The 25,146-nt window shown below is 43.3% G+C and overlaps 2 protein-coding genes across 4 annotated transcripts in view; one reads left to right on the forward strand and one right to left on the reverse strand.

Annotated features, from left to right (window-relative positions):
- LOC144693842 (chloride channel protein 2-like) overlaps window positions 1-25,146 on the forward strand; it is a 597,263-nt gene that overhangs the window by 372,145 nt on the left and 199,972 nt on the right. For both annotated transcript variants that reach the window (XM_078563927.1, XM_078563929.1), the window contains one exon: window positions 3,878-4,033. In XM_078563927.1, the coding sequence (XP_078420053.1) occupies window positions 3,878-4,033 (156 nt within the window). The remainder of the gene's footprint in view (window positions 1-3,877; window positions 4,034-25,146) is intronic.
- The window catches only part of LOC144693843 (heat shock protein beta-7-like), a 566,165-nt gene that overhangs the window by 312,072 nt on the left and 228,947 nt on the right, over window positions 1-25,146 (reverse strand). The window lies entirely within an intron of this gene.

Raw genomic sequence — 25,146 nt, forward strand, 5'->3', positions numbered from 1 at the left:
TCCTTCTAGATGGTAGCGGTCGTGGGTTTGGAAGGTGATGCCTAAGCAGCCTTGGTGAGTTTCTGCAGTGCATATTGTAGATGGTACACACTGCTGCTACTGTTCGTTGGTGGTGGAGGGAGTGAATATTTGTGAATGTGGTGCCAATCAAGTGGGCTGCTTTGTCCTGGAGGGTCGTTGGAGCTGCACTCATCCAGACAAGTGGAGAATATTCCATCATACTCCTGACTTGTGCCTTGTAGATAGTGGACAGGCTTTGCGGAGTCAGGAGGTGAGTTACTCACTGCAGAATACCTAGCCTCTGACCTGCTCTTGTAGCCACAGTATTTATATGGCTAATCCAGTTCAGTTCCTAGTTAATGGTAACCACCAGGATGTTGATAGTGGGGGATTCAGTGATGGTAGTGCCATTGAATGTCAAGGGGCGATGTTAGATTCTCCCTTGTTGGAGGTGGTCACTGTCTGGCACTGTGTGATGCGAATGTTACTTGTCAATTATCAGCTGAAGCCTGGATATTGTCCGGGGGAGAATTTTCTCGTCAGGCTGGCCAGTCGGGGGTGGGCGCAGAGCTGATCGGCTGCGCGCCAGCATTTTACGTGGGAGGGCCAATTAAGGCCAATACGCGCACCTGGTAGCGCTCAGCGCTATCTGTGTGAGCGGGGGGAGGAGGGAGAGTCGGGGCCTGCGCTCTGTCGTGAAAGAGCGCAGAAATCTCCCTGAGGCAGCTCCGTGCCTCGGGAGGTTAATTTCAGATTGAGAATTTTTAATAAAGAAGGTTAAAAATAATTTACACATGTCCCCCCCCCCCCCCACCATGTGACAGCATCACATGAGCTAGGACATTGTTATGAAATGTATAAAAAATATTTATTAATTTAATTTAATAACTCCTTCATGTTTCATGAAAAATGCGAAGCTCACCTGGGCTCTTCATCTGCCCGCCACCCTTAAGGTTGGACGGGCAGCCCTGTCAAATTGCTTAATTGTTTTATTAATGGCCTTAACAGGCCTTTGGCAGTTCGGCAGGTACGTGGCCGACTCCAACGCGTGCCTGCTGAACGAAAGATCAGAATGATGCGCAGTCGCCCAACGTCACCACGCATCATTTTACACGTCAGCATGCGGGGCCCGCCCCCGCACTCTGAACAGAAGATTCTGCCCCAGGTCTTGCTGCATTTGGACATGGACTGCTTCAGTATCTGGGAGTTGTGAATGGTGCTGAACATTGTGCAATCATCAGCGAACATCCTCACTTCTGACCTTATGATGGAAGAAAAGTCATTGATGAAGCAGCTGAAGATGGTTGGGCCAAGGACACTGCCCAGAAGAACTCCTGCAGTGATGCAAAAACAAAACTGCAGATGCTAGAATATCTGAAATCTGTTGGAAAAATTCAGCAGATCTGACAGCATCTGTGGAGAGAGAAACAGAGTTAACATTTTGAGTCTGAATGACTCTTCTTCAGAGCTCTGATTCCTAATCCCTAAGCAGAACTTCTTTCTTAGTCCTATCTATGTCATTGGTCCCCACATGGACCACGACAATTGATCGTCCGCCTGTCACTGCAAGTTCCTTTCCAGTCCCGAGCAGATGTCCCAAATCTTGGCACCAGGCAAGCAACACAGCCTTATGGGCTCTCACTCTTGGCTACGGAGAACTATGTCTATCCCCCTGACTGTCCTGCCTCCTACTACCACAACATTCCTATTTACTCCCCCAATTGAATGGCTTCCTGTACCACAGTGCCACGATCAGTTCATTCATCCACCTTGCAGCCCCTGTTCTCACTCATACAAGCTGCAAAGACCTTGAATCTATTGAGAAATTGTAAGAATTGAGACACCTCCACTTTTATCTTCTCGATCCACTTGCCTGCCTCACTCCTGCTCCTGATCACTGATTAAATCAGATAACCTTATCCGAAGGGGTGTCTCTGCCTTCTTCTACAGTGTCCAGCTAACTTTCCCCCTTTCTGATGCATTACAGTGTCTGCAGTTCAGCCTCCAGCTCATTGACTCTGAGCCGAAACTCCTCGAGCCGCAGATACTTACGGCAGATGCAGTTACCATGGATCACAGGGGCGGGGTGTCCACCAGCACCCACATACTGCAGCCACAACACATCACCTGCTCTGCCATCTTTATTGTGTATAAATTAATTTATTTTTCATAAATTAATTTATAAGTAATAAACCCTACCACACCTAATAAGCTTTACTACTACTTGTAAGAAGTTAGGACGAATAATAAACTTTACAATTATTATTAAATTTCCTGAGTTTCACAAGATAAATGACGAAAATACTCACCAACCAATCACTTATCTTACCAAATCACTTCCCAAAGCAGTAATTGCTTCACGCCAATGCTAAACTGGCAGTTTAACTACAGACACAAAAACATGCACTAATCCTTGTAAAAAGTTTCATGTAGCTAAATGTTGGCAGCTTTTGCTAACTGAAATTAAAATTGGCTGATTTTAAACAGAAGATTTATTCAGACCAAATTGTCTGTGGTACCCTGAACACTGAGGATGAAGTGAGTGAAAGAGGAGAGATTGCCATTGGAATTGTTAATATCTTTAAATTAAAATCTAATCTGTGTGAACTACCAAAGGGGCCAGTATCCCTTCAATTCATTAATTGCTCTGTTATTCCTCTCGCCTTTTTTTGGTATTTTCATTGAATTTTACACAAATCACAGGTGCCTGTTCCAAGTGCTGAAAATATATCTGCAGGTTACAGGCTGCCAACAAGGAGACTTCATAATTTCCTTTGCGGTTTTTGGAAGGAAACAGGGCCAACTTTTAAATCCCAAATATATAAACTATTAAAATCCTGCTTGACTTGTCTGGAAGAAATTAATTGGTGCCGTCACTTCCTGTATATTTGACATTTATATATGTATGTATATATAAATATATATAAACTATATACTACCAAGCGGAATGAAAGATTTTCTTAAGCCTTTAATCTATCATTTCAATAAACATGGGGTATGTGAACTGGTTAGTCGGCAGCCTGTTTCTCAATTAACTGCCCGGTGACTCATCACTGCAGTGCCCTTTCTTGCAGTCCCTTTCACAGATTGCCTTGGGCATTATTTTAATCAAATCGGCTTTAAGCCCATATTCTTTCATGACTGCTCTCATTTTGAAAGCCACTAATAAATGCATATTTCTTGCAAATTAGAGCAGATGGCTGCAATCTGGTTATTACACTGTTTCATAATTAACATTGTATATTCATAATTGCATTTTATACAAGAGAATTCAAAACAATGAGCTGAAATTGCCCAGCACCATCTATCTAATTGCTTCTCATGTCAGCATCGCATTGCTCATGAACAGCTGATTAGGCTATCACACTAACTAAAAATATTGATCAATAGAAGAAATTTTCACATTGTTAGTCACATCGTTGGTTACAAAATTCCAATTATTCTGAGTAAAAGGTGAAAATGAAAGCAATTTATCCTCCAAAATTGTAACATATGCTGTTGATCTTTGAAATGCCATTATGTTTGCTAAAGAGGGTAGAACAAGATTATGCACAAATTTGTGAAGTCCAGTATTGGTGTAATTTGCCAGCAGAAAAGGCAGTGGCTTAGAAATCAACACGTGAGGAATTTGATATTTAATATTACTCCTTAAATAAATACTATGCAGTCATACAGCTTTGTTACGTTCATTGTTGCATTTTAAAGTGATGCTTTTGAGTTGATTTTAATGTGTCCAATTGTTAAACAGCTGGAGAGCTGCTGTTTAATCTCAAAGCCTGTTCAACTGGTTATTCCTTACTCATTGTTGATTTGTTTTTCATTTGTAGGTATGTTTTTGTAAAACCTATTAATCGAATTCACTATGTTTGGTCCATAGCTCACCCAGAAGGAAACACTGGTCACTTTGTTTGATAACAGGACTTGGGCCAAACAAGGAATTTCTGAAGAATTTGACTACATTGGGATTTCAGAAGCCTGGAAGAATCCCCGAGCAAATGTCTTTGTGACCCTAGTGATTTTCATCCTGATGAAGGTAGGCCATTAATATATTCCCCATAAACTTGTACATTAATAAGCATTACATGGCACTGTTTTCTTCCATGAAGTAACGATAACATTATTTAATCTTTAATGGTGTCCTAGTTAGTCCCTTTGAATATAGTAGTGAGCATTTGATTATGTACAATAAAAAAAACATAAAATGCTGGAAAAACTCAGCAGGCCTGGCAGCATCTGTGGAGAGAGAAACAGAGGTAACGTTTCGAGTCCATATGACTCTTCTTCAGAGCTAAAGAGAAGTAGAAATGTGATGGATTTTATACTGTTTAAGAGGGGGTGGAGCAGGTGGAGCAAAGTAGAAGGTTAGGGATAGGTGGGAGCTCAGGAGAGATTGACAAAGATGTCATGGACACAAGACAAAGGGAGTGTTAATGGTAATGTTAAAGACTAAAGAAAGTGCTGATAGTGGCATAAGGATAAGGTAGCAGAATGTGTTAATAGCAGAACAAGGGTCAGCACTCTATGAAAGCACAACATAGAAACAAATGACAGATGGCCCTGTGGTGGGGAGTAGGTTGGGGAAAAAGGATAAAAATATATATTAAAAATTGGATTAAGATGGGGGTAAAGATGGAGGAGAGTGTTCATGGTCTGAAGTTGTTGAACTCAATTTTATGTCCAACAGTTAAGTCTTTCCAGTGAAGCCCAACATAAACTGGAGGAACAGTACCTCATCTCCTGATTAGGCACTTTACAGCCTTCCAAACTTCCCACTGAGTTCAACAACTTCAGACCATGAACTCTCTCCTCCATCTTTACCCCTTTCTTAATCCAATTTGTAAAATTTGTGTTTATTTTTATTTATTTATTTATTTATTTTAAAAAAGTATATATATATTTTTAAATCCCTTTTTTCATCCTTTCATCCCAAACCCCCTCCCCCTTACAGAGCCATCTGTCACTTGTTTGTATGTTGTGCTTTCACAGATTACTGACCCTTGTTCTGCTATCTTATTTTTATGCCACTATCAGCATCCTTTTAGTCTTTAACACTACCATTAACACTCCCTTTGTCTTGTGTCTCTTTCATCTCTTTCTCTTATCCACGCCCTCTTTTTACAGCACTAGCTGCCGTATTCTGCTAAGAGTTTAAATGTCCCAAAGCTTCTGTGAAAATATATGAGAGAAGGTAAGAGTGTAAGGAGGCAGGGTGGGTGAGGTAAGGGCTAAGTGGGTAGGAGGGTATGGTGGGTAAGAAGGTAGGATGGGCAAGGGGGTAAGTGGGTAAGGGAGTAGGGTGGGTAAAGGGATAAGGGGGTGGGCGCATCAGATAATGGGGTAGGTTGGGTAGGAGGGTGTGTTGGGTAAAGTAAGTGGGTAAGGGGGTAGGTGGGCACAGGGTTATGGTGGGTAAGTGGGTAATGGGATAGGATGGCGAGATCGGGTCGGGGGAGTCAGGGGTTCAGGGGGGAATCAAGTGGTGAGGTCAGCTCAGGTTGGTTTGGGGGTGGGGAGGTGGAGTCAGGTGGGAGGGGGCTCAGTGTGGGTGATTGTATAGTTACCCAGGAGCTACACTAGGATTTTTCTGTCTAACATTTTTGGGGTAACTATCCATGTAAGTAAGTCAGAACTGCCTAAAGTCTCTGACTCTAACTCAGAGTTGGAGACTCTTTGGAGGGTCCTGGGGGTAGGGGGGGACGGGTGGCAGGGCAGGGGAATTGCCCATTGGAAGCTCAAACTTCCTGGGAAATTCCCGTGAAGTCATTATATTGGGACTTCGGAGGGGTCCCATAGTGCTAGGGGGTTACATTCGGTTTCCGACTATCTGAAGAACGGAAGATCTGGGCCTTAGTACAGGAAAAAGTCTGGCCATCAATAAATGGACATGATCCTGTGCTTCCTGTATCATTTTATATTCTTATTTCCAATTCCTGTTTAAATGACCCTATCTCGGAAAGAACCTTACCTTAATAGACAGTTGTATAGATGCAGATACAAAGATATTTCGAGTAGGAAATGCAGGTAGAAAGGCTAATTGGGATTCTGTTTTATGTATACATGCAACACTGAATACCAAAACAAGAAATGTGGATTCAGTTCGGGCAGGGTATTAGTTGGGAGGATTGTTTGCAATTTTGAGAATCCTATTATAGGGAGGATTTGAGAATGATGGAAAGGGTATAGTAATGATACACTAAAATGATGTCAGATATGTGCGTTTATAGTTATGAAGAAAGAGTTGAAAATTTGACTTTTTCACTAGAACAGAAAATGTTTCTGTGGAAAATTGAGAGGTTTTCAAAAATTTTGAATAGGTTTTAAGACTAAAAGATGAAAGGTCATTTCCACTAGTTGGAAAATTGGTAACAAGAGACACAGATTTTCTACATAAATCAGTGCAAATGAAATAATATATTTTCTATGACAAGCAGCCAATGCATTATACCAGTTTTACACCCAGTTGATAAACTAAGATTATACCCTCTAGACTCAGGACTTTCAGTAGAATACTGAAGGAGATTTTTAGAAGTTGTTTCTACTTAGGATTATTAGGACATGAAATGTTTACTACAAATAGGCAACAAGGCATAGACTATAGGGGCTTTTAAAAAGGGAAAATATAAATGACACAGCAATAGAGTTGGAAGATGAAAGGAAAGCAGGTAGTTCTCCTGGCCCCCATTGTCCCACACTGCACCACCTGCCCCCACTCTCCCAATACCCACTCTTCTAAGCTCTGTAAACTTCAAGACACCCCAATTTCTGCTGCTCAAAGCCTTTGTGAAGCATGCCCTGCTAATCTATCACCACCATTCCCTCTGATTTACATTGGCCTCTGGTCCCTCCAATGCATCAAATATAAAATTCTAACCCTTGGGCAGGATTTTGCTGTGAGCACCTGAATCTCTGTCAGGCTCCAATGGGGTTCAGAAACCCGCATTGTCCGGGAAACAGCCGCTCAATGTGATTTATCCCGAAGCAGCCAGTTAATGACCAGAGGGCGTGCTTGCTGAGCAATTAAGGAAAGCAGCAGCAGGATATCATGGTAGTAAGTGAGGGAGAAGATGCCACAAAATGGAGGTGTCTTTTCTCCAAGTTTTACAGCCAGGCCTCCATTGTGGAGAGGGATCTCCTTCACAGAGCAGTTTATGGCCCAGGAAGTCAGGGAGGGCCTCTATGCCTGCCTGGAGTTCTGGCCTGCAAGTCTCATGCTGCTGGGAAGCCGGCTCCAGGCAACAGCATTGTCCTCCATCGCCTGTTGGGGCCTGGAGACCAACTAGAAAATTCCATTCGGCCTCTGACAACAGGCCTCAATAGGCCTTTGAGCAGCTTGTTTGGCTACCAGTCACTTGTTGGTGGGTAGACCTGCATCCTGCTTCTGGGAAAATGGCCCGGGTGTGGGGCAGTGCTGCAAATTGGCTCACCAGACAACACTGCAAAACTTCACACGTTCTGCCCCTAGGTGCTAATAATACAGCCCCTTGTCTTCAAACTGTTTGCACCTTACCCCTCTATTCTGTAACTCTTACAGAACATGCATTTCTCTGCCTCTGGCCTCTAATGCACCCCATCCCCCACCCTCCCCTTCTTCCTGGAAGTGCCTCCCTAACTCCACTGCCTTTTCATGTCCTTTAAGATCCTCCTTAAAACCCACCAAGCTTCTGATCATCTTTGGGGTGCTTTTCTACATTTAAGATGCTAAATAAATGCAAGTTGATGGTTTGATTTGATGAGGTACTACATAAATTGACAATTGGGCTAAGATCCATTCAGAGTGAACGCCTGACAGCCTCTGTCACTGTTGAATTGTTTCTGCACCAATATATCCAAAAAGCAGAATGACTGAGCTACACACTTAAATTTCCCCTCTAATTTACACTAATTCTGGGGACAGTGATTCCCCCACATGTTTAAAGTTTACTTTGGGGGAATTGAGTTATGTTCATTGTTATGAATGCTGAGTGCAAAATTTACCCACCCGCACCCCCAACTCCTGTCAAAAGAATTTCCTGAGTTTTGATTTTCCTCCTCGATTTTGTTACAAAGTGAAAAACCTGGGTACAGATTTTGAATCCAACACTGATTTTCAGTGTTGTTTTTGCGGATAATATTTATGGACCTACTGTCTGTCTCTCACAATGAAACGAACTTTCACCCGTTTGTTATCATTACTGTTGTCCCTCTGGGTCCATATCCATTAATACCAATCTCACGTAAATTACATATTGAAAGTTGTTTGTATCAAAGCTGTCTGGCCACAGTTACGATCCTTGGCCAGACCCCAGGACGTGGTTAGGGAGGGGTGGGGGGAGATCCAGTTAGGGACAATAACACTTTGTTTAAAGTATATAAAGGTTGAGATTGAAGGCACCTGCTTTTGGAATAAAGGCACAGGATTCCACAGGTTGTGAACAAACAAAAACAAACTTTACTATACACGTTCAGAAAGATAAAACAATTTACAATATGTATTTTATACTGTAACATTCAGGATAAGTGTGAGGTACATGTGAATTAACAGACGAACTGCGGTCAGACAACACCACACTACAGAGTAAATGACAGATGTAACCAAAACAGATTCCACGGATTTCTCAGCAAACCATACAGATGTTAGTCCCACTGTGAGTCAACCTATCTCACTGAAACTTCATCTTTCTCACAAGGGTTTCCAATCTCCACCTTCAAAGATCTCTCCTTGGAATTATCTCAAAAAGTCACTCCCACTCAGACCCACTTCTAAATTGAGTTGTGACACTGCTCTAGCTGTTTAAAAATAACACCAGCTTAAGGGTGTTTTTCTTAATCTTTAATAAAGTAACGCATCAATTTCACCCACAAATCTTGGCATACATACTTAGTACAAAAAATTAGATTGCTGTTTTTGTGCATCTAGGGCATAAATTACTTGAACAATCTGATTGAAGCCACAAAGGCATCAACTTACTACTGCTGTGGCAGCAAGTACGTCAACTTATTTATTAGTGTGGTGTCATGAAATCCATTGATCTTTGTGTCCCTGGGTGCTAAATTAGCCACTTCACACGGTTTCAATCTCACCTTCCGAGATTCTTTTTCCTTGGATGCCTGAGTACACTCAAACACTAACTTACGAGCGCACTTTCAGATCTATGGTTGTGCCAAGCAGAACACCACTGCACCAAAAGGGTACCTTTGCCCCAACAACCCTCTTAACTTAAAGTCTGCTCCCTGCAGCCCCTTCTCTAACTTTTTACCTCAACTTAACTGGGACCTGGGCCTGTCCTGTCTCTGTGGTACTTGTTGGCTTGCAGAGTCCCTGAAACTGACTGGCTCAAGAAGAGCTGTTCACTCACCCTTGAGCTGATCTGGTGACCTATCACAACATCCCCAGAGGGTCCCACCCTTGTTACTAGGCAGGAACCAATGTAACGTGCATTAGAGCATCCTGTACCTTAAATGTTACAATCTCCACAGACTGCTAATTTAGCACCCAGAGACACAAAGATCAATGGATTTCATGACACCATACTAATAAATAAGTTGGCATACTTGCTGCCACAGCAGTGGTAAGTTGATGCCTTTGTGGTTTCGATCAGATTGTTCAAGTAATTTGTGTCCTAGATGCACAAAAATAGCAATCCAATTTTTTCTATTAAGTACGTATGCCAAGATTTGTGGGTGAAATTGATGCGTCGCTTTATTAAAGATTAAGAAAAACACCCTTAAGCTGGTGTTATTTTTAAAGAGCTGGAGCAGTGTTATAACTCAATTTAGGATTTTTGTTTACAACAAAACAGTTTGAGAAAGGTGCAAACTGGGCAGCAAAAAGGGAAGTGAAAATAGGCAACAGCTTTAGCTTTACCTATGGGACGAGTGGGTGATTTGTTTTGGTTTTTGTACATCAAAGACGCCATAGAGTCTATTTTTAATGCCACTGTTCTAAAGAATCCTGTGGCATTTCAAATATAAATGAGCTCATTCGGGCACACTGGAAAATCATTCACTGCCTCCAATACACTCCTTGAAGGAAAAACAATGACCAATATTTCATTAAATGAACATTAAAAAAGTCTGTGCTTTCTCAGGTGTTCACAATACGGAAAATATTATTTATCCATTCAAAATCTGTAAATTCTATATGATTCCCAAATTCCCAGTGACCATTGATTGATAATCCCCTACTCAAAAACAAATTGACTATTAAGAATATTTTGTAAATTTTCACTGTTTTATCTGCACAGTGCCATTTCCCCAGAAGCCAGACCAAAGCACATTATTCGGGCTACTCTTATACTGGCATTGTTTTAATTCAATTTGCCTTTGTCAAATATGTAAACAACTTGGGCTGAATTTTCAGGGTCCCCCATCCCACCCCCCCCCACCCCCCAAAGTCAGGAATGGGGGTTCGGACTCCAAAAATACCGGCGCCAAGCAGCATGTCAGTTTCAAGGCATGATCCTGGCATCAGCAATTCTCACCAGAGCAAGGGGAAATAGGGACAAATATCCCACACTCCTCCCAATTGAGTCCAATTAAACTTGTTAAGAAGCTCATTTAGAGCTTGTCAGGGGCTAAAGTTCCAACTTATCCATGCGGTCAGAAATTGTCCAATTGAAGGCTGGCAGCTGAAGAATGGGAGCCAATATTGGATGCCCCATGGCATCGCCCCAAACCCATGAGTGGCCCAGCAAGGTAAAGGGGGACCGAGCAGTTGATATGGGGGGATTTCGGTGAAAGTGGGCACTCAGCGCCCAGGCTTTAAACAGCCCCAGCACTCACCTGGCATCACAGGGGCACAAGAGCAAGGAGGCGAGGCTGTCGAGGACAATTGGATGGTCACCTGCCAAGAAGGCTTCAAGTGGTAATAGGGGCATGACTGTCTGATTTTGGGCCCCATGGTGATGACGGGCAACACCTTCTGCAGCAAGGGTGGAACCCCGACAATCATGAGGGCATGGGAGAGGAAAGGGCAGGTGGACAAGGGAAGCCAAACCCTTGACACAGGATCCACTGCCAAAGACACAGCTACCTGGAGGTGATTGAGAACTAATGCTGCAGGAGACTGCTACTCTCCAGGCAGATGGTCACAGAGATCTGTGCCCAGGTTGCCGAAGACCTTGTACGTCGGAGCACTGGTTGCCTTGCCCCTGCCAGTAGCCATCAAAGTCAATGTGGCCTTGAACATCTTTGTTCTGGCTTTTGCCAAAGAAGAAGTGGCACCTTAGTGGCATCTCGAAATGGCTGCACACCACTGCATCTCACTGGTCACTGATATCCTCTTTGCCAGAGTTGGACGGCACATTCCTTTAATGCCCTTGCAGTGACAGAGAACATCAGATTTTGCTATCATCACTGGATTTCTCCAGGAGCAGGGTATCATCGATTGCACCCATGTGGCCATCAGGCACCCCCCAGTGACCAGCCAGTGAGATCTGACAACAGGAAGGGCACCCAATCCCTCAATGTTCAACCTGTTTGTGCCCATACACGAGCTGCTTGCATGTGTATGCACACTTTCCAGGCAGCTGCCATGATTCCTTCACCCTCTGCCAGCCCACAATGCCTCAGATTTTCACTCCAACAGCCAAACAGCATGGATGGGTTCCAGTGTACAAGGGAGTTCCTTTGAAGAGATGGTTAGTCACTCCTCTATGGGAGCCCCAGCCAGAGGTGCGGAGGCAATACAACCAGATTCACCTGCCCACTAGGCCAACCATTGAATAGGCATTGGGCTTGTGAAGAAATGGTGCCTAGAGCAGTCAGGTGGTGCCCTCCAATACTCTCCTGCAAGGGTCTCTGTCACTGTGGTGGTTGCTGTGCTCTCTGTAACATGGTCCTCCAGAGCAGAGAGGTCTGGTTCTTGAGGTCAGTGAGGCACTCGAAGGAGATGCTCATCAAGGAAGGACAGGGGGTAAGAGAGGAGGAGGAATTGCAGGCAGACGGAGATAATGCTGGACATAGTTTCTCTTCATGCATGACGAGATGAATATTTCGTGCCATCCTCTGGGGAGAGGGCCTCCCTCTTCTCCCTCATGGCCTCCATCATTAGATCCAGATCAGAATCAATGAAGCGAGGGTCTGTCCTGCGCGAGGCACCAGGCCTCAGACCTCCCGCTGTCTCTTGCCATTTTGCTTCCCTCTGGTGCAGCAGATGTCTGAACTCTAATCAGTTTCCGACTGGAGGCGGGTTCCTGACCCAGAAACAGACTCAGCTCGTTTCTTGCCTACATCGCAAAGGTTCAGCCTCATGTGTTTATCCTGCTAAAGATGGCTCCCTTATCTAGAAACAGTAGATCCTGTTTTTCATGGATTTGTGAGTCTACAGCTATTTTCATGGCTTTGCTTACTGTTGTATAGGCTCTTGGGCAGAAGTTTATTCCTCTGCTCAATCTGTTGTGTCCTGGGCTGATCATCACATATGCCACTGATTTCCTTTTGGGCTGGTTTCTGCTCCTGATTTCCTAGGTTTCATTCTGCTACACCAGTGTAGATGGATCAAACTTCTCTCAACAGCCTCTGCACTCTCAAACATAAAGTTGTAGATGAGCCAAATTTCTTCCATCTGAACACTGGGAAGCCCAAAGCCATTGTTTCTGGCTCAATCATTATCTCTGCTTCCTTGTTACTGATTACACTCATCGCTTGCTCAGGCTGAAGGAGACCATACAAAACCTTGATATCCTTTTCGACCCAGAGCTAAACTTCAAACACCATGTCCAATCCATAAACAAGTTCACTTAATTCATCCTATTTCTTTGACATCACTTTCCCCCACTCCTGTTGCCGCTGAAACACATTGACACTTCTTGACTTGACATCTCTGATGTGCTCCTTACCAACTCCCTCGATTTCCCCCTTCATAAACTCCACTCTGTTCAAAATTCAGCTGCCCATGCTTTGTCCTGCATTAAGTCCCACTTCTGTCCGCTCTAGCCTACATTAGCTCCTTTCCCTCAATACATTGAAGTTAAATACTTATCTTCACCCACTAGCCCCTCAAGCCGCACCACACCCTATTTCTGCGGCCTCCTCAAGATTTACACTTCTCCTGTACCCTTTGGTCCTCCACCTTATCCTTTTGTTCATGCCCTGCTTCATTTGTCCATTATTTGTGGCACAGCCTTCAACAGCCACAGGTCCACTCTGAAATTCTATCTCTAAACCACTCCTCTCTCCAAAATCATTTTTCACCTTTTAAAATCTCCTCAAAACCCTTCTTTTTAATCAAACTTTTGATCATCTCTCCTAATTGTTTGTTATCCATTCTGTTTATTTCTTCTATTTTGTTTGTCTTTCCTTCTCCTCTATAACCACCCTTGAATATTTTGTACATTAACGCACTTAGCAAATGTTAATTATTGGCTGCTATTGGCATAAGTGAGTTGGAGTTAGCAGTGTAAATGCAGAGAGTCAGATCTTGGATGCTGGAATCCAAAATAAACCAGTGCCAGTATAAAAGAGGCTGCAGATAGCAATCAGAATTTCCATACTTTGTTAAATTGTGCTTTCTTGTGTCAAAATTTTAATCTCTTCCTTTGTTTTGCTCTGTATGTAGTTTGACTGCAAGCTAATCTGCTAGTATTGTGCTTTTTAGATGAGAAACGCTGTGCTTCAGAAATTACTTATTCTCTTGCCTACATGATTAATCAAACATCACCAGCAAAATATCTCCAATGTGTATCAGCAAAACAACCAGCAGCCTTGAATTACACAAAATATTCCATGGTTACCATTACAGTGATTGATAGTAAATAGAAGCACAAAATTACCTTGAAGAGGCTTGACTGGCATTACTTATTGAAGAATAAGTTTGTATATTATTAAAAAAAAGGAAATAAATTCTGAATCTTAAACTATAATTTTAATTCAGTTTTAAGTGAATTTGAAATCACCTATTTATTCATCAGTCTTAACTTGGTTCAGGTCAATTTGGAATCGTGTAATTTGGAGTATTTGAGGGTTTAAATCTCCTCCCTAAAATGAAGCTAATTATCCATGCCGCTGATTAACTGTGCTTCATACTGACGTCAGCCACAGCAGGGCTATAACTGCCTAATTATTGCAGCCCTAGTATTAATATTTTGTCAGATTTTGGAGCTTGTGTGAAGCAACCCTGCAGATAGAGCATGTAATTAGACAAGGCTTGAACCATGAGTTTAAGTCCGATAAATGAAAGTAGCTTAACCCATGTAGTTATCGAGGACCCCGAGCAAACGGTGAAGTGCAAAGGCTAATTATATGAAAGGGCAATATACCTGTTGGAAGACAATATATTTGTACGTTAAGAATGTCCAAATTTAGCATGTGTTGTGATAACAAAGACATTCCATCGTGGATGGAATGCAGAAAAATGACACCTAACTGCTCCCATAAAGCACCTATGTTAGTGCTGCTGCAAGTTTAATTTGCAAAGAACCATGTTACATAATATATTTGTGGATGTTGTATTTGCCTTCCCTCTAGGAAAAGCAGATACCAAGATTAGAATAAAAGACTACAAAATTTGACCAAAAAGCTTGATCAAAGAGGTGGACCTTAAAGAGGGCCTTAAAGAACAAGAAAGTACAGGGATTTAGACTGAAATTCTGGGGCATGAAGCCTCAGTGGCTGAAGAGACGACCAGCAGTGGCAAGTGCAGGGAGAATATGCCCAGAAGGCCAGAATCAGAGGTATGGAGAGTTCAGAGGATTGCAGCAGTAGAGGGATTTAAACACAAGGAAGAGAATTTAAATTTTGAGACATTGGGAGGAACCTGCAATGAAGTCAGGGCCACACAGAATATTATACGAGCACAGAGTGTTGAATGAGCTTATGTTTATTGAGTGTGAAAGATTGGAGGCCGTCTAGGAGTTTGGAGATGATAAAGGCATGAAGTAAAATTTGAGCTGAGGTAGGGGCAAAGCCGGATGATGTCACCGTCATGAGAAAAATCAAAGCGTTTTGTTTTCCTACTCAATTAACTGCCACCCTTTACTGTTGAGTCAGATTCATGGAATGGGGGTAAATTTTACCACCCAAAATTGAGAGGGTTTGGGGTTAAAAGGTAGAATTCCAACTCACCCATTTCCTGTTTTACCAGGTGACGAGGCAGGGGACAGGTAACCAACTCACTCCCATGATGTGGGTTGGCATTTAACATTATAATGAGGTTGCTTCGTTTTTATTCGCAATTTTAAATCCAATTCTGACCGGTCAGGTTTTCTGAGCTCTGAGGGGCTGCTGGATCAGGAGGCAAGTGCCTTCCCATATGTCTACCTGGCCAGCACCCTGTCATTGTACACCCATTCCCCCAACCTTGCCACCTCCCACTGCCCTTCCCCCACCAAGGCCTCTGATTTCCCCCACTACCTGGAATTGGATCGGTCCACCTCCTGCAGTCCAGGAATCTGTTGCTGATGTCTCTCACACACTGTGTAAAAACTCTGAGGTGTGAGAGGGAATCCCATCTTCCAGGTTTCCTATGCTCCGCCTGTGCCAACACACCACCACCCACGACCACCGCACCACCTCCCCGTCCCCATCCCCCCCACCATGCCCCCTCCCACCCTGCTCCCTGCCTACAACCACCACACCAATCCTAACTGGCCAAGAAAGTTAAACTTCCTCCAACCAAAGCAGTCTAAGAGCATAGTTATGGGAGCAAGCTATTGGCTTAGAGGAAGCAATCCCACTTGGGAACCAGAAGTTACAATGTTCGAAGCTTGCTTGAGACACTCTGGTTCTGAATTCAGGGTTGACATCAAGTGGTATAGTCACATCTGGTGGCTGTGGACTAGGGAATAGTGCAAGAGGGGGAAAATTAAAAAGGCAAAAGTATATATCTTAAAAATGGAGCATATAATACCGTATCATGTTCCAATTGTACCTCTGGATTTGAAGCATCCCAAGGGCTGATTTTAACAAACGGGAATCCGGCACAGAATATTAACTGTTCATTTGTTTTGGGTGGAAAGCAACACTTGACTGCCTGCAGCAAGTTAAATCCAGGAGCTGCCGTGTTGTGAGGGTGTTATGGCTGGGTGTAGTGCAAAAAAGAGTCTAAGACAGCAGGTGCCTGGACTACCTGTGTGTAGAAGAGCACTTTTCCTCTTTGCCTGATGAACAATCATTTTTTAAAACCTACTTTAGAGGGTCTTGCTGGCTTCTCAACGGCCTTACCTGGTGCGGCAGCTAAATGGGGATGCCAATCAACCCCAAAACGGAGGCATTGAAATGGGGAATGGAACCGAGCAAGAAATTGAACTACTGCATTCTAACTGATCCCCACTTCTTTACTAATGATCAGGGAGCACTAAGATTCCCTCTTGTGTCGTCTTTCAAATTTCCAATTTGAAGTTTGCGACACGGAAGGGTTCAGGGATAAGAAAGGCTGTGATTGTGACTACATATTCCAGCAATCAGTAGCTCTACAATTATTTTAAAAAAAGTCATTTCAGGAGCCAGCCATGCAGAAAATTATTGCCCATTTATCCAACTTTCCATTCCCCTTCCATCCTGCAGCTTGAAGATCATAGAAGGGAACAGGATAGAAACAGCGAATTCAGCCCAACAAATCTGTGCTAATTTTCATTTTAATAAACTTTTTTAGTCTAATTCTGTCCTGTTCACTTCTACAAGAACATCTTTTTTAAAGAAAAAGAAACCTGCATGTATTTCTATGTTAAATGAAAAATATATTCTAGCAATAGTGCTGATTATATATTCTCTGGCCATTTTTCAATTACTACATATTACTTTATGATAGAACTATACAGAATGCACTGTTCTGTGAATTGATTAAACAAAGCCAAACTGACACATGTCTCCCTCCCTTCTGGTATTACATGTTGTATGAAAGCCGGACTGTATGCCGGTAAACCGGTAAGCTTCACATTAGCTCCCACTGTATTATGATTAACTGTCTGGATACCTTTGTAGCAAGTATGCCTGTTTGTGGTTGTCATCTATGCCCTAAAGCATGCTAGACACAGTTATTGTATAAATGTAATTAAGTTAGAATGCTGTAAAACCTAAATGGATGTGGTAAATTGTGAAGTATTAAATTTAACTCAAGAGCTAGGATATCCTTTTGTTATCCTTGTAAGTTAAGACAATATCATTTCATTGTTCATTTATTTGCATGGATAATTAGTAACCTACTGAACCAATAATGTAAAGCTCCTGTATAACATGCGTAACTATATAAAGGGTACAAATAACACTTTCAGCTACAGGTCGAGTACCCTTTATCCATAAATCTGAACACATCCAAAAACCGCACTTTTTTTAAACCTCGTCTGCCTTCAGCACAGGAAATCTAGTTGTTTGTCTGCACTGTTTACCTTGTGATTTTTGTGGTGAACATGTCAAAAAGGAACTTTTTACAGGCACCCTGTATTTATTATTCAGTGATGCATCTTACATTTCTAGCCACTTTCTTCACCTGAGACTATCGCTAGCCTAGGCTTAGGCTATTGTAATGTAAGTTTATATGCGGCATCCAAAAACCTAAATGATCTGAAATCCGAAATACAATCAGCCCCAAGGGTTTTGGATAAAGGATACTTGACCTGTATGACCTTAACATGTACTTAAGGTGAGACTTACTGTTACAGAGCCAAAATCTGAATATACAATATTAAACAAATGACCAGAAGCATAATAGTGAACACAAACCATCCAGAACACAGGATTTTTGAGGATATTGTACTCATCATAAAGGACATGCAACACGACTATAAATAACTATGATCATGACTGAAGAGTGACAAGTGTTTAAAGACATTTGGAAGGTGATTGCAGCTATCCAGTACTAACTCAATTTTCTCCTCGGCTTTGATTTAGAAAAGGGAGCAGGCACTGACTTTTTATTGTGTCACTGGGATGCTCATGAAAGAAAATTGAGATTTTAGTGTCAAACTTAGTTTACTCACTGTTTTAGAAATGGGAATGCCCTGTTTCAAGGCTTTTCATTGATACAGGCAATCATTAATGTCAGCCCATTCTGGGATTAATTGAAATTTGCTCTGAATTTTGTGCTTGAAATCACAGCATTAAACAAAATGTTCATTAACACTTTAAGAGGAGACGGTGAATTTGCCCTAAAGAACCCAATAATTTTAGCAAAGCAGTGTTACTTGGATACTGTTTCTATCTTTTATATGTATAGTTATTAAAAAGGCGTAGCTTGGCAAATGTTATTTCTCTCAATACCCTTTAGGAATCTAGTTTTCTTCTCAAGTGCCATGTATTGCATTTTACAGACATTTGTTTAAACTTCATGGCTTTTTTCCTCTGAGGATCTTTCCCTGTGGCATAACTGTTTAGAAAAAAGGAGCAAGGATATTTACAGCTTCATTTTTAAAACCTTCATGTTTGCACAGGATAGTTTTCTAATCAGATTTTGGGTCGAGACAGATCTTCTAAATAACTAAGCAAGATAATTTGAGGGAACAAAAGGGATCCTTGGGGAACATCTGGATCAAGCATAGGTAATTAAAGGACAATTGTAGACAGTGTGATGGTGCAGAATGCAAAATATATGGCAGATTGAGCTTTTAAATGATTTTCTGGTGGCTTCCAACATAAAAGATGTAAGAACTATTCCCAAGCAGGTAAGTAAAGGATACATCAGAATTAATTAGAGTAAGGATGGAAGAAAGGAATCGCAATTAGTTGCTGTCTTGTAGCACTTTGGGCCAACTGGACACTTCACAGTGCTTTGCATCCAATAATTAATTGTTGAAGTGCAGTTGCTGTTGACAAGCAGCCAAACACAATATCACATTGTACACAGCAAGGCCCCACAAAAAAGAAATGAGACAAATACTCCTCTTTGAGAAGTACCATGGGATTCTTTTTTTTTTACCATTTCAACCTCTGAAATAGGCAAATATGGTCTTGTTACATTCGAAGACACCAACTCTGACAATGTGACACACCCTCAATGCTGTACTGAAGTGTCAGATTAAATTATGCACCCAAGCCGTGTAGTTAGCCCACAACCTTCTGATTCAGACATATGAGTGTTCCAGGCTGAGCCAAACTGACTAATAACAGCCAAAAATATTTATTAAGAAGCTGAAGTACTTAACTTTAGAAAGCTCTGGGCCCCAAGAAAAAATATCCAAGTCCATGAAAATAAATGAAGTGGAGTCTATGTGTAGTTATAAAACTTTAGTGGCGCTCATTGCACATGAACATGATGGCTAATCTGATTGGTGTTGGCATCGAGCACTCTTCGGTATTAGTTATAAAGTATACACGAAGAATAAGACTCCTCAAATCTTTAGCAACAGCATGCCTTAATGTTGTTGGAAAATCATTCACTATTCCATCAGTTTACATCTCGTGATGCATTTCTCATCGAAGCTGGAATCCATTGGCAGAACCTTTCACTTGGCGTGCGGGTGTGCGCCCGACACGCTCGAGCGTGAAGTAGCGTGTGATGACATCAGCGAGCATCCCGCGTCATTGCACATGTGCAATATTTTGGTTGGGCGCACGCAAGAGTTGGCAGTGCGCCTGCTGACAATTAAGAGGCCTATTAAGGCCATTAATGCATTAATCAATTGTGATTTTTCCTTGCTTGTCCAACGTTGCGGTTGGCAGGTGGGCAAATTGGCCAGGCGGCCTTTGCCTTTTTGAGGAAACCTCATTCAAGGGCGGGATGAGGTTTCCAATACTAATTAAAAAAATAAATAAAAATGTTTGCACAGAATTTTCATCCAGAATATGTTCCGGTGACTGATTCTGATACACGGGCATCTTTTCCAGGTTTTTAAAATCTTTATTTTTGGCATTTAAATTCTTCAGCTCACTGAGGCTGACCTGCTAGGTTAAGTGACCAATGCCAGCATGGTACTCACCCTTCCTGAGTGCAACAGGTGATTGAAGCGCTTGCAGCACTGGATCCAGGCGCACCGCACCACGTCACGGGAGCTCACCACCTCCGCCACCTCCTCCCAGGCACGTTTGGTCATGTGGGAGGGCCTCCTCCTCCCGTCCTGGGGTACGAGGACCTCCAGCCGTGCTGCCACCTCCTCGAGGAGGGCATCAAGGCAGTCATCAGAAAAACGAGGGGCACAGTGGACCCTTGCCCTACCCTTCTGCCTGGCCTGCTCACCAGCAGCGCCATGGGGCTTTCCACTGGCCGTGATTTGCAGCCTTTGAAAGGCTGCAGCAGCTTTTTAAAACAGGCCGCCAGGCAGTCATTGCAATCCCGCCGCCGCCCGCCCACTCCCGCTGTCCTCGGGAGCTGGGATTCACACTGAGCGGGCCTTCATTGGCCTGGCCACATAAAATGGCGGCGCGGACCTGATCGCAGGCAGTGATTGGGCCCGCACCACCCACCCAACAGGCAAAATTCTGCCCCAAGTGTTTGTTTAATGAGGTCAGACTTAGAAGGGAGAGGATTTGAACCTTGGATGACCAATCTCTGGACCCCTTGGTAGAGCCAAGGCATCTGTTGTTATCTCAATAACAGAAGCTGAAAGCAGCTTTCTAAATAGGGAGGTTTCTCCATGGACACAGGGAGACTGGAAAGAGGGAAATTACATCCATTAGAAATATAAATTATTTGTATGGGTTACAGAATCAAAGAGTTTTGTTCAAGGTAAAATCATTTGTTCACATTTCTGTTTGCAATCATCCCAAAGCATGCCAAGTTGTCATAGGGGTGGGTTGTGGGGTAGAAGGCTCTTATGTTTACGTTATTTGGGTGTTTGCTCAGAAAGCAGGCAGGTGCAATTTTGCTTTGGCGTAGACTGCATCTCACTGGATTGAGAGAGCCAATAGGGGATTGCTAGTCAGGCCTGCACTTTAAGCGAGAAAATACTAACTTTATCCTTCACCAGGTGAAATGTGGGTAGGGCTCAAGCTATGTTTGGATTTTGTGAGCATAAAAAGCAGTTGGAAGATTTGCCTGGTTTTCAGCTAGAGAAAGCAATCTACAGTGGTCCTCACAGAGCCTTTTGGCAGAAAGACGTTTGCAGAGTTAGCTTGGAAGCTTTGAGAAGGCAGTTGGATTTTTGTTGGCAAGCAGAACAAGGAGCTGAGGCATCTACAGTCATGAGGCATTAAATATAAGTTGTAGGGTCGCTTAGCCAAAAAGCTAATGGAAGGCTCCCCATAAAGAATGGATGGAATACTGAGGAGAATTAAGATGAATTCAGGAGGGCTGTGGGCCTCGCTGGATAGGCCAGCATTTATTGCCCATGCCTAGTTGCCCTTAAGAAGGTGGTGGTGAGCTGCATTCTTGAACCGCTGCAGTCCATGTGTTGTAGGAAAACCCACAGTGCTGTTAGGAAGGGAGTTCTAGGATTTTGACCCAGCAACAATGAAGGAACGGTGATATATTTCCAAATCAGAATGGTGTGTGACTTGGAGGGGAACCTGCAGGTGGTGGTGTTCCCATTCATCTGCTGCCCTTGTCCTTCTAGGTGGTAGAGGCCGCAGGTTTGCAAGGTGCTGCCTAAGGAACCTTGGAGAGTTGCTGCAGTGCATCTTGTAGATGGTACACACTGCTGCCACTGTGCATTGGTGGTAGAGGGAGCAAATGTTGAAGGTGGTGGATGGAGCGCGCTAATCACATTGGCTGCTTTGTCCTGGATGGTGTCAAGCTTCTTGAGTGTAGTTGGAGCTGCACTCATCCAGGCAAGTGGGGAGTATTCCATCACACTCCTGACTTGAGCCTTGTAGATGGTGGACAGGCTTTCAGGAGTCAGGAGGTGAGTTAATCTCTGCAGAATTCTCAGCCCTTGACCTGCACTTGTAGACACAGTTTTTATAAGGCTGGTGCAGTTCAGTTTCTGGTCAATGGTAACCCCTTGATGTCAAGGGCAGTCACCATTACCTCACCTCACCTCTTGAGTTCAGCCCTTTTGTCCATGTTTGGACCAAGCTGTAATGACATCAGGAGCCGAGTGGCCCTGGTGGAACCCAAACTGAGCATCAGTGAGCAGGTTGTTGTTGATTAAGTGACACTTAATATAGTACTGTTGACGACACTTTCCATCACTTTGCTGATAATCGAGATAGACTGATGGGGAGTAATTGGCCAGATTAGATTTGTCCTGCTTTCTGTGGACAGGACATACTAGAGCAATTTTCCACATTGCCGGCTAGTTGCCAGTGTTGAACCTGTTCTGGAAAAGCTTGGCTAAGGGAAAGGCCAGGTCTGGAGGACTATTCTTTAGTACTATTGCTGGAATGTTGTCAGGATTCATAGCCTTAGCAGTATCATGTGCCTTCAGCCATTTCTTGATATCACGTGGAATGAATCGAATTGGCTGAAGACTGGCATCTGTGATGCTGGGGACCTCCAGAGGAGGCCAAGATGGATCATCCACTTGGCACTTCAGGCCGAAGATGGCGGTAAATACTTAAGCCTTTTCTTTAGCACTGATGCGCTGGGCTCCTCCATCATTGAGGATGGGGATATTTGTGGAGCTGTCTCCTCCAGTGAGTTGTTTAATTGTCCACCACCATTCACGACTGGATGGGGCAGGATTGCAGAGCTTAGATCTGATCTGTTGATTGTGGAATTGCTTAGCTCTGTCTATTTCACACAAGTAGTCCTGTGTTTGTAGCTTCACCATGGGCAGAAATTTTCGCTTGACAGGCAGGCATGCGCCTGACCAGAACGAGCATAAAATGACGCGCAATGATGTTGGGCAAGTGTCCCGACGTCATCGCGCGCTCACATGACATTTCGGTTGGCATGCCTGCTGACAATTAAAAGGCCTATTAAGGCCATTAACAATCCAATTGATTTAAATTTTTCACTGCCCGTTCAACATTATGGTTGGTGGGTGGACGAAAAGGCTAAGTGGCCTTTGCATTTTTTGCGAAACCTCATCCACGGGTGGGATGAGGTTTTGATCCATCCTTTTAAAAAATGTTTTTTAATTTCGTACTTGTTTCTAACACGTCCCTGCTCATGTGACAGAGTCACATAAGAGGACATGTTTTTTAACATCTTATATTGCTTTATTTTTTATTTTCAAACTGTTCATCTCCCCGAGGCAGCTCTGTGCCTCGGAGCTTTTCCAGCTTGGATGCGCAAAGTTGTGCACCTGCTTCCTTCAAGTGGTGCTCAACATGTAAGAGTACTGAGTCATCAGCTGATGGCGGCGGTAGGTGGTAACCAGCAGGAGGTTTCTTTACTCATGTTTGACCTGATGTTGTGAGACTTCATGGGGTCCAGAGACTATGTGAAGAACTCCCAGGGCAATTCTCTCCTGACTGTATACCACTGTGCCACTGCTTCTGATGGGTCTGCCCTGTTAGTGGGACAGGACATACCAGGGATTGTGATAGTGGTAAAAACAAAAAGCTAAAAGTTACTGCGGATGCTGGAAATCCAAAACAAAAACAGAATTACCTGGAAAAACTCAGCAGGTCTGGCAGCATCGGTGGAGAAGAAATCAGTTAACGTTTCGAGCCTTCACGGCCCTTCGGCAGAACTGAAGCATAGTTAGGAGAAAGGAGAAATATAAGCTGGTTTAAGGTTGGGGGGGGTGCGGGGGGAGAGAGAAGTTGAGGGTGTGGTGATTGTGGAGATAAGCAAGCAGTGATAGGAGCAGATAATCAAAAGATGTCACAGACAAAAGGATCAAAGAGGTGTTGAAGGTGGTGATATTTGTCTAAGAAAAATGCTAATTAAGAATGGAAGACAGGACACTCAAAGTACAGCTCTAGTGGGGGTGGGGTGGAAAGACTAACAAGGTTTTAGTTTTAGATTTAAAAATAATGGAAATAGGTGGAGAAAGAAGAGTCTATATAAATTATTGAAAAAAAAGGGGAGGGGGAGAAACGGGGTGGGGATGGGGGGAGGGGGAGTTTAAGATCTAAAGTTGTTGAATTCAATATTCAGCCCGGAAGGCTGTAAAGTGCCTAGTCGGAAGATGAGGTGCTGTTCCTCCAGTTTGTGTTGGGCTTCACTGGAACAATGCAGCAAGCCAAGGACAGACATGTGGGCAAGAGAACAGGGTGGAGTGTTAAAATGGCTGCGGTCTGTCTGCAAGAAAGACCCAAACCTCCCTGTCGCTTGCCATTTTAACACTCCACCCTGTTCTCTTGCCCACATGTCTGTCCTTGGCTTGCTGCATTGTTCCAGTGAAGCCCAATGCAAACTGGAGGAACAGCACCTCATCTTCCGACTAGGCACTTTACAGCCTTCCGAGCTGAATATTGAATTCAACAACTTTAGATCTTAAACTCCCCCTCCCCCCATCCCCACCCCAATTCTCCCCCCTCCCCTTTTTTTTTCAATAATTTATATAGATTCTTCTTTCCCCACCTATTTCCATTATTTTTAAATCTAAAACTAAAACCTTGTTAGTCTTTCCACCCCACCCCCACTAGAGCTGTACTTTGAGTGTCCTGTCTTCCATTCTTAATTAGCACTTTTCTTAGACAAATATCACCACCTTCAACACCTCTTTGATCCTTTTGTCTGTGACATCTTTTGATTATCTGCTCCTATCACTGCTTGCTTATCTCCACAATCACCACACCCTCAACTTCTCTCTCCCCCCGCCCCCCCACCTTAAACCAGCTTATATTTCTCCTTTCTACTAACTATGCTTCAGTTCTGCCGAAGGGCCGTGAAGGCTCGAAACGTTAACTGATTTCTTCTCCACCAATGCTGCCAGACCTGCTGAGTTTTTCCAGGTAATTCTGTTTTTGTATTGTGATAGTGGTGTCTGGGTCATTGTCTCCAAAGTATGATTCCGTGAGTATGACTATGTCAAGCTGTTGCTTGACTGGTCTGTGGGACAACTCTCCCAATTTTAGCACAAGCCCCCAGATGTTAGTAAGGAGGACTTTGCAGGGTCAACAGGGCTGAGTGTGCTGTTGTTGTTTCCAGTGCCTATGTCGATGCTGGGTGGTCCTTTTCAGACTTCGTAGCAGTTTGATACATCGGAGTGATTTGTTAGGCCATTTCAGAGTGCCAGACCAGGTAAGGATGGCATGTTTCCTTCCCTAATGGGCATTAGTGAACCAGATGGATTTTAACAGCAATCGACAATGGTTTCGTGGTCAACATTACTGAGACTTGCTTTTAATTCCAGGGCAGAATTTGTAGACAGCACGTTCGACCTGATCGGACTCAAAATCGCGCGATATTTCGGTCGGCGGGCACGTGCAAAAGTCGGAAGCACCGCCCACCGACAATTAAGA

This window comes from Cetorhinus maximus, chromosome 19 (genome assembly GCF_964194155.1).
Source record: "Cetorhinus maximus chromosome 19, sCetMax3.hap1.1, whole genome shotgun sequence".
NCBI lineage: Eukaryota > Metazoa > Chordata > Chondrichthyes > Lamniformes > Cetorhinidae > Cetorhinus > Cetorhinus maximus.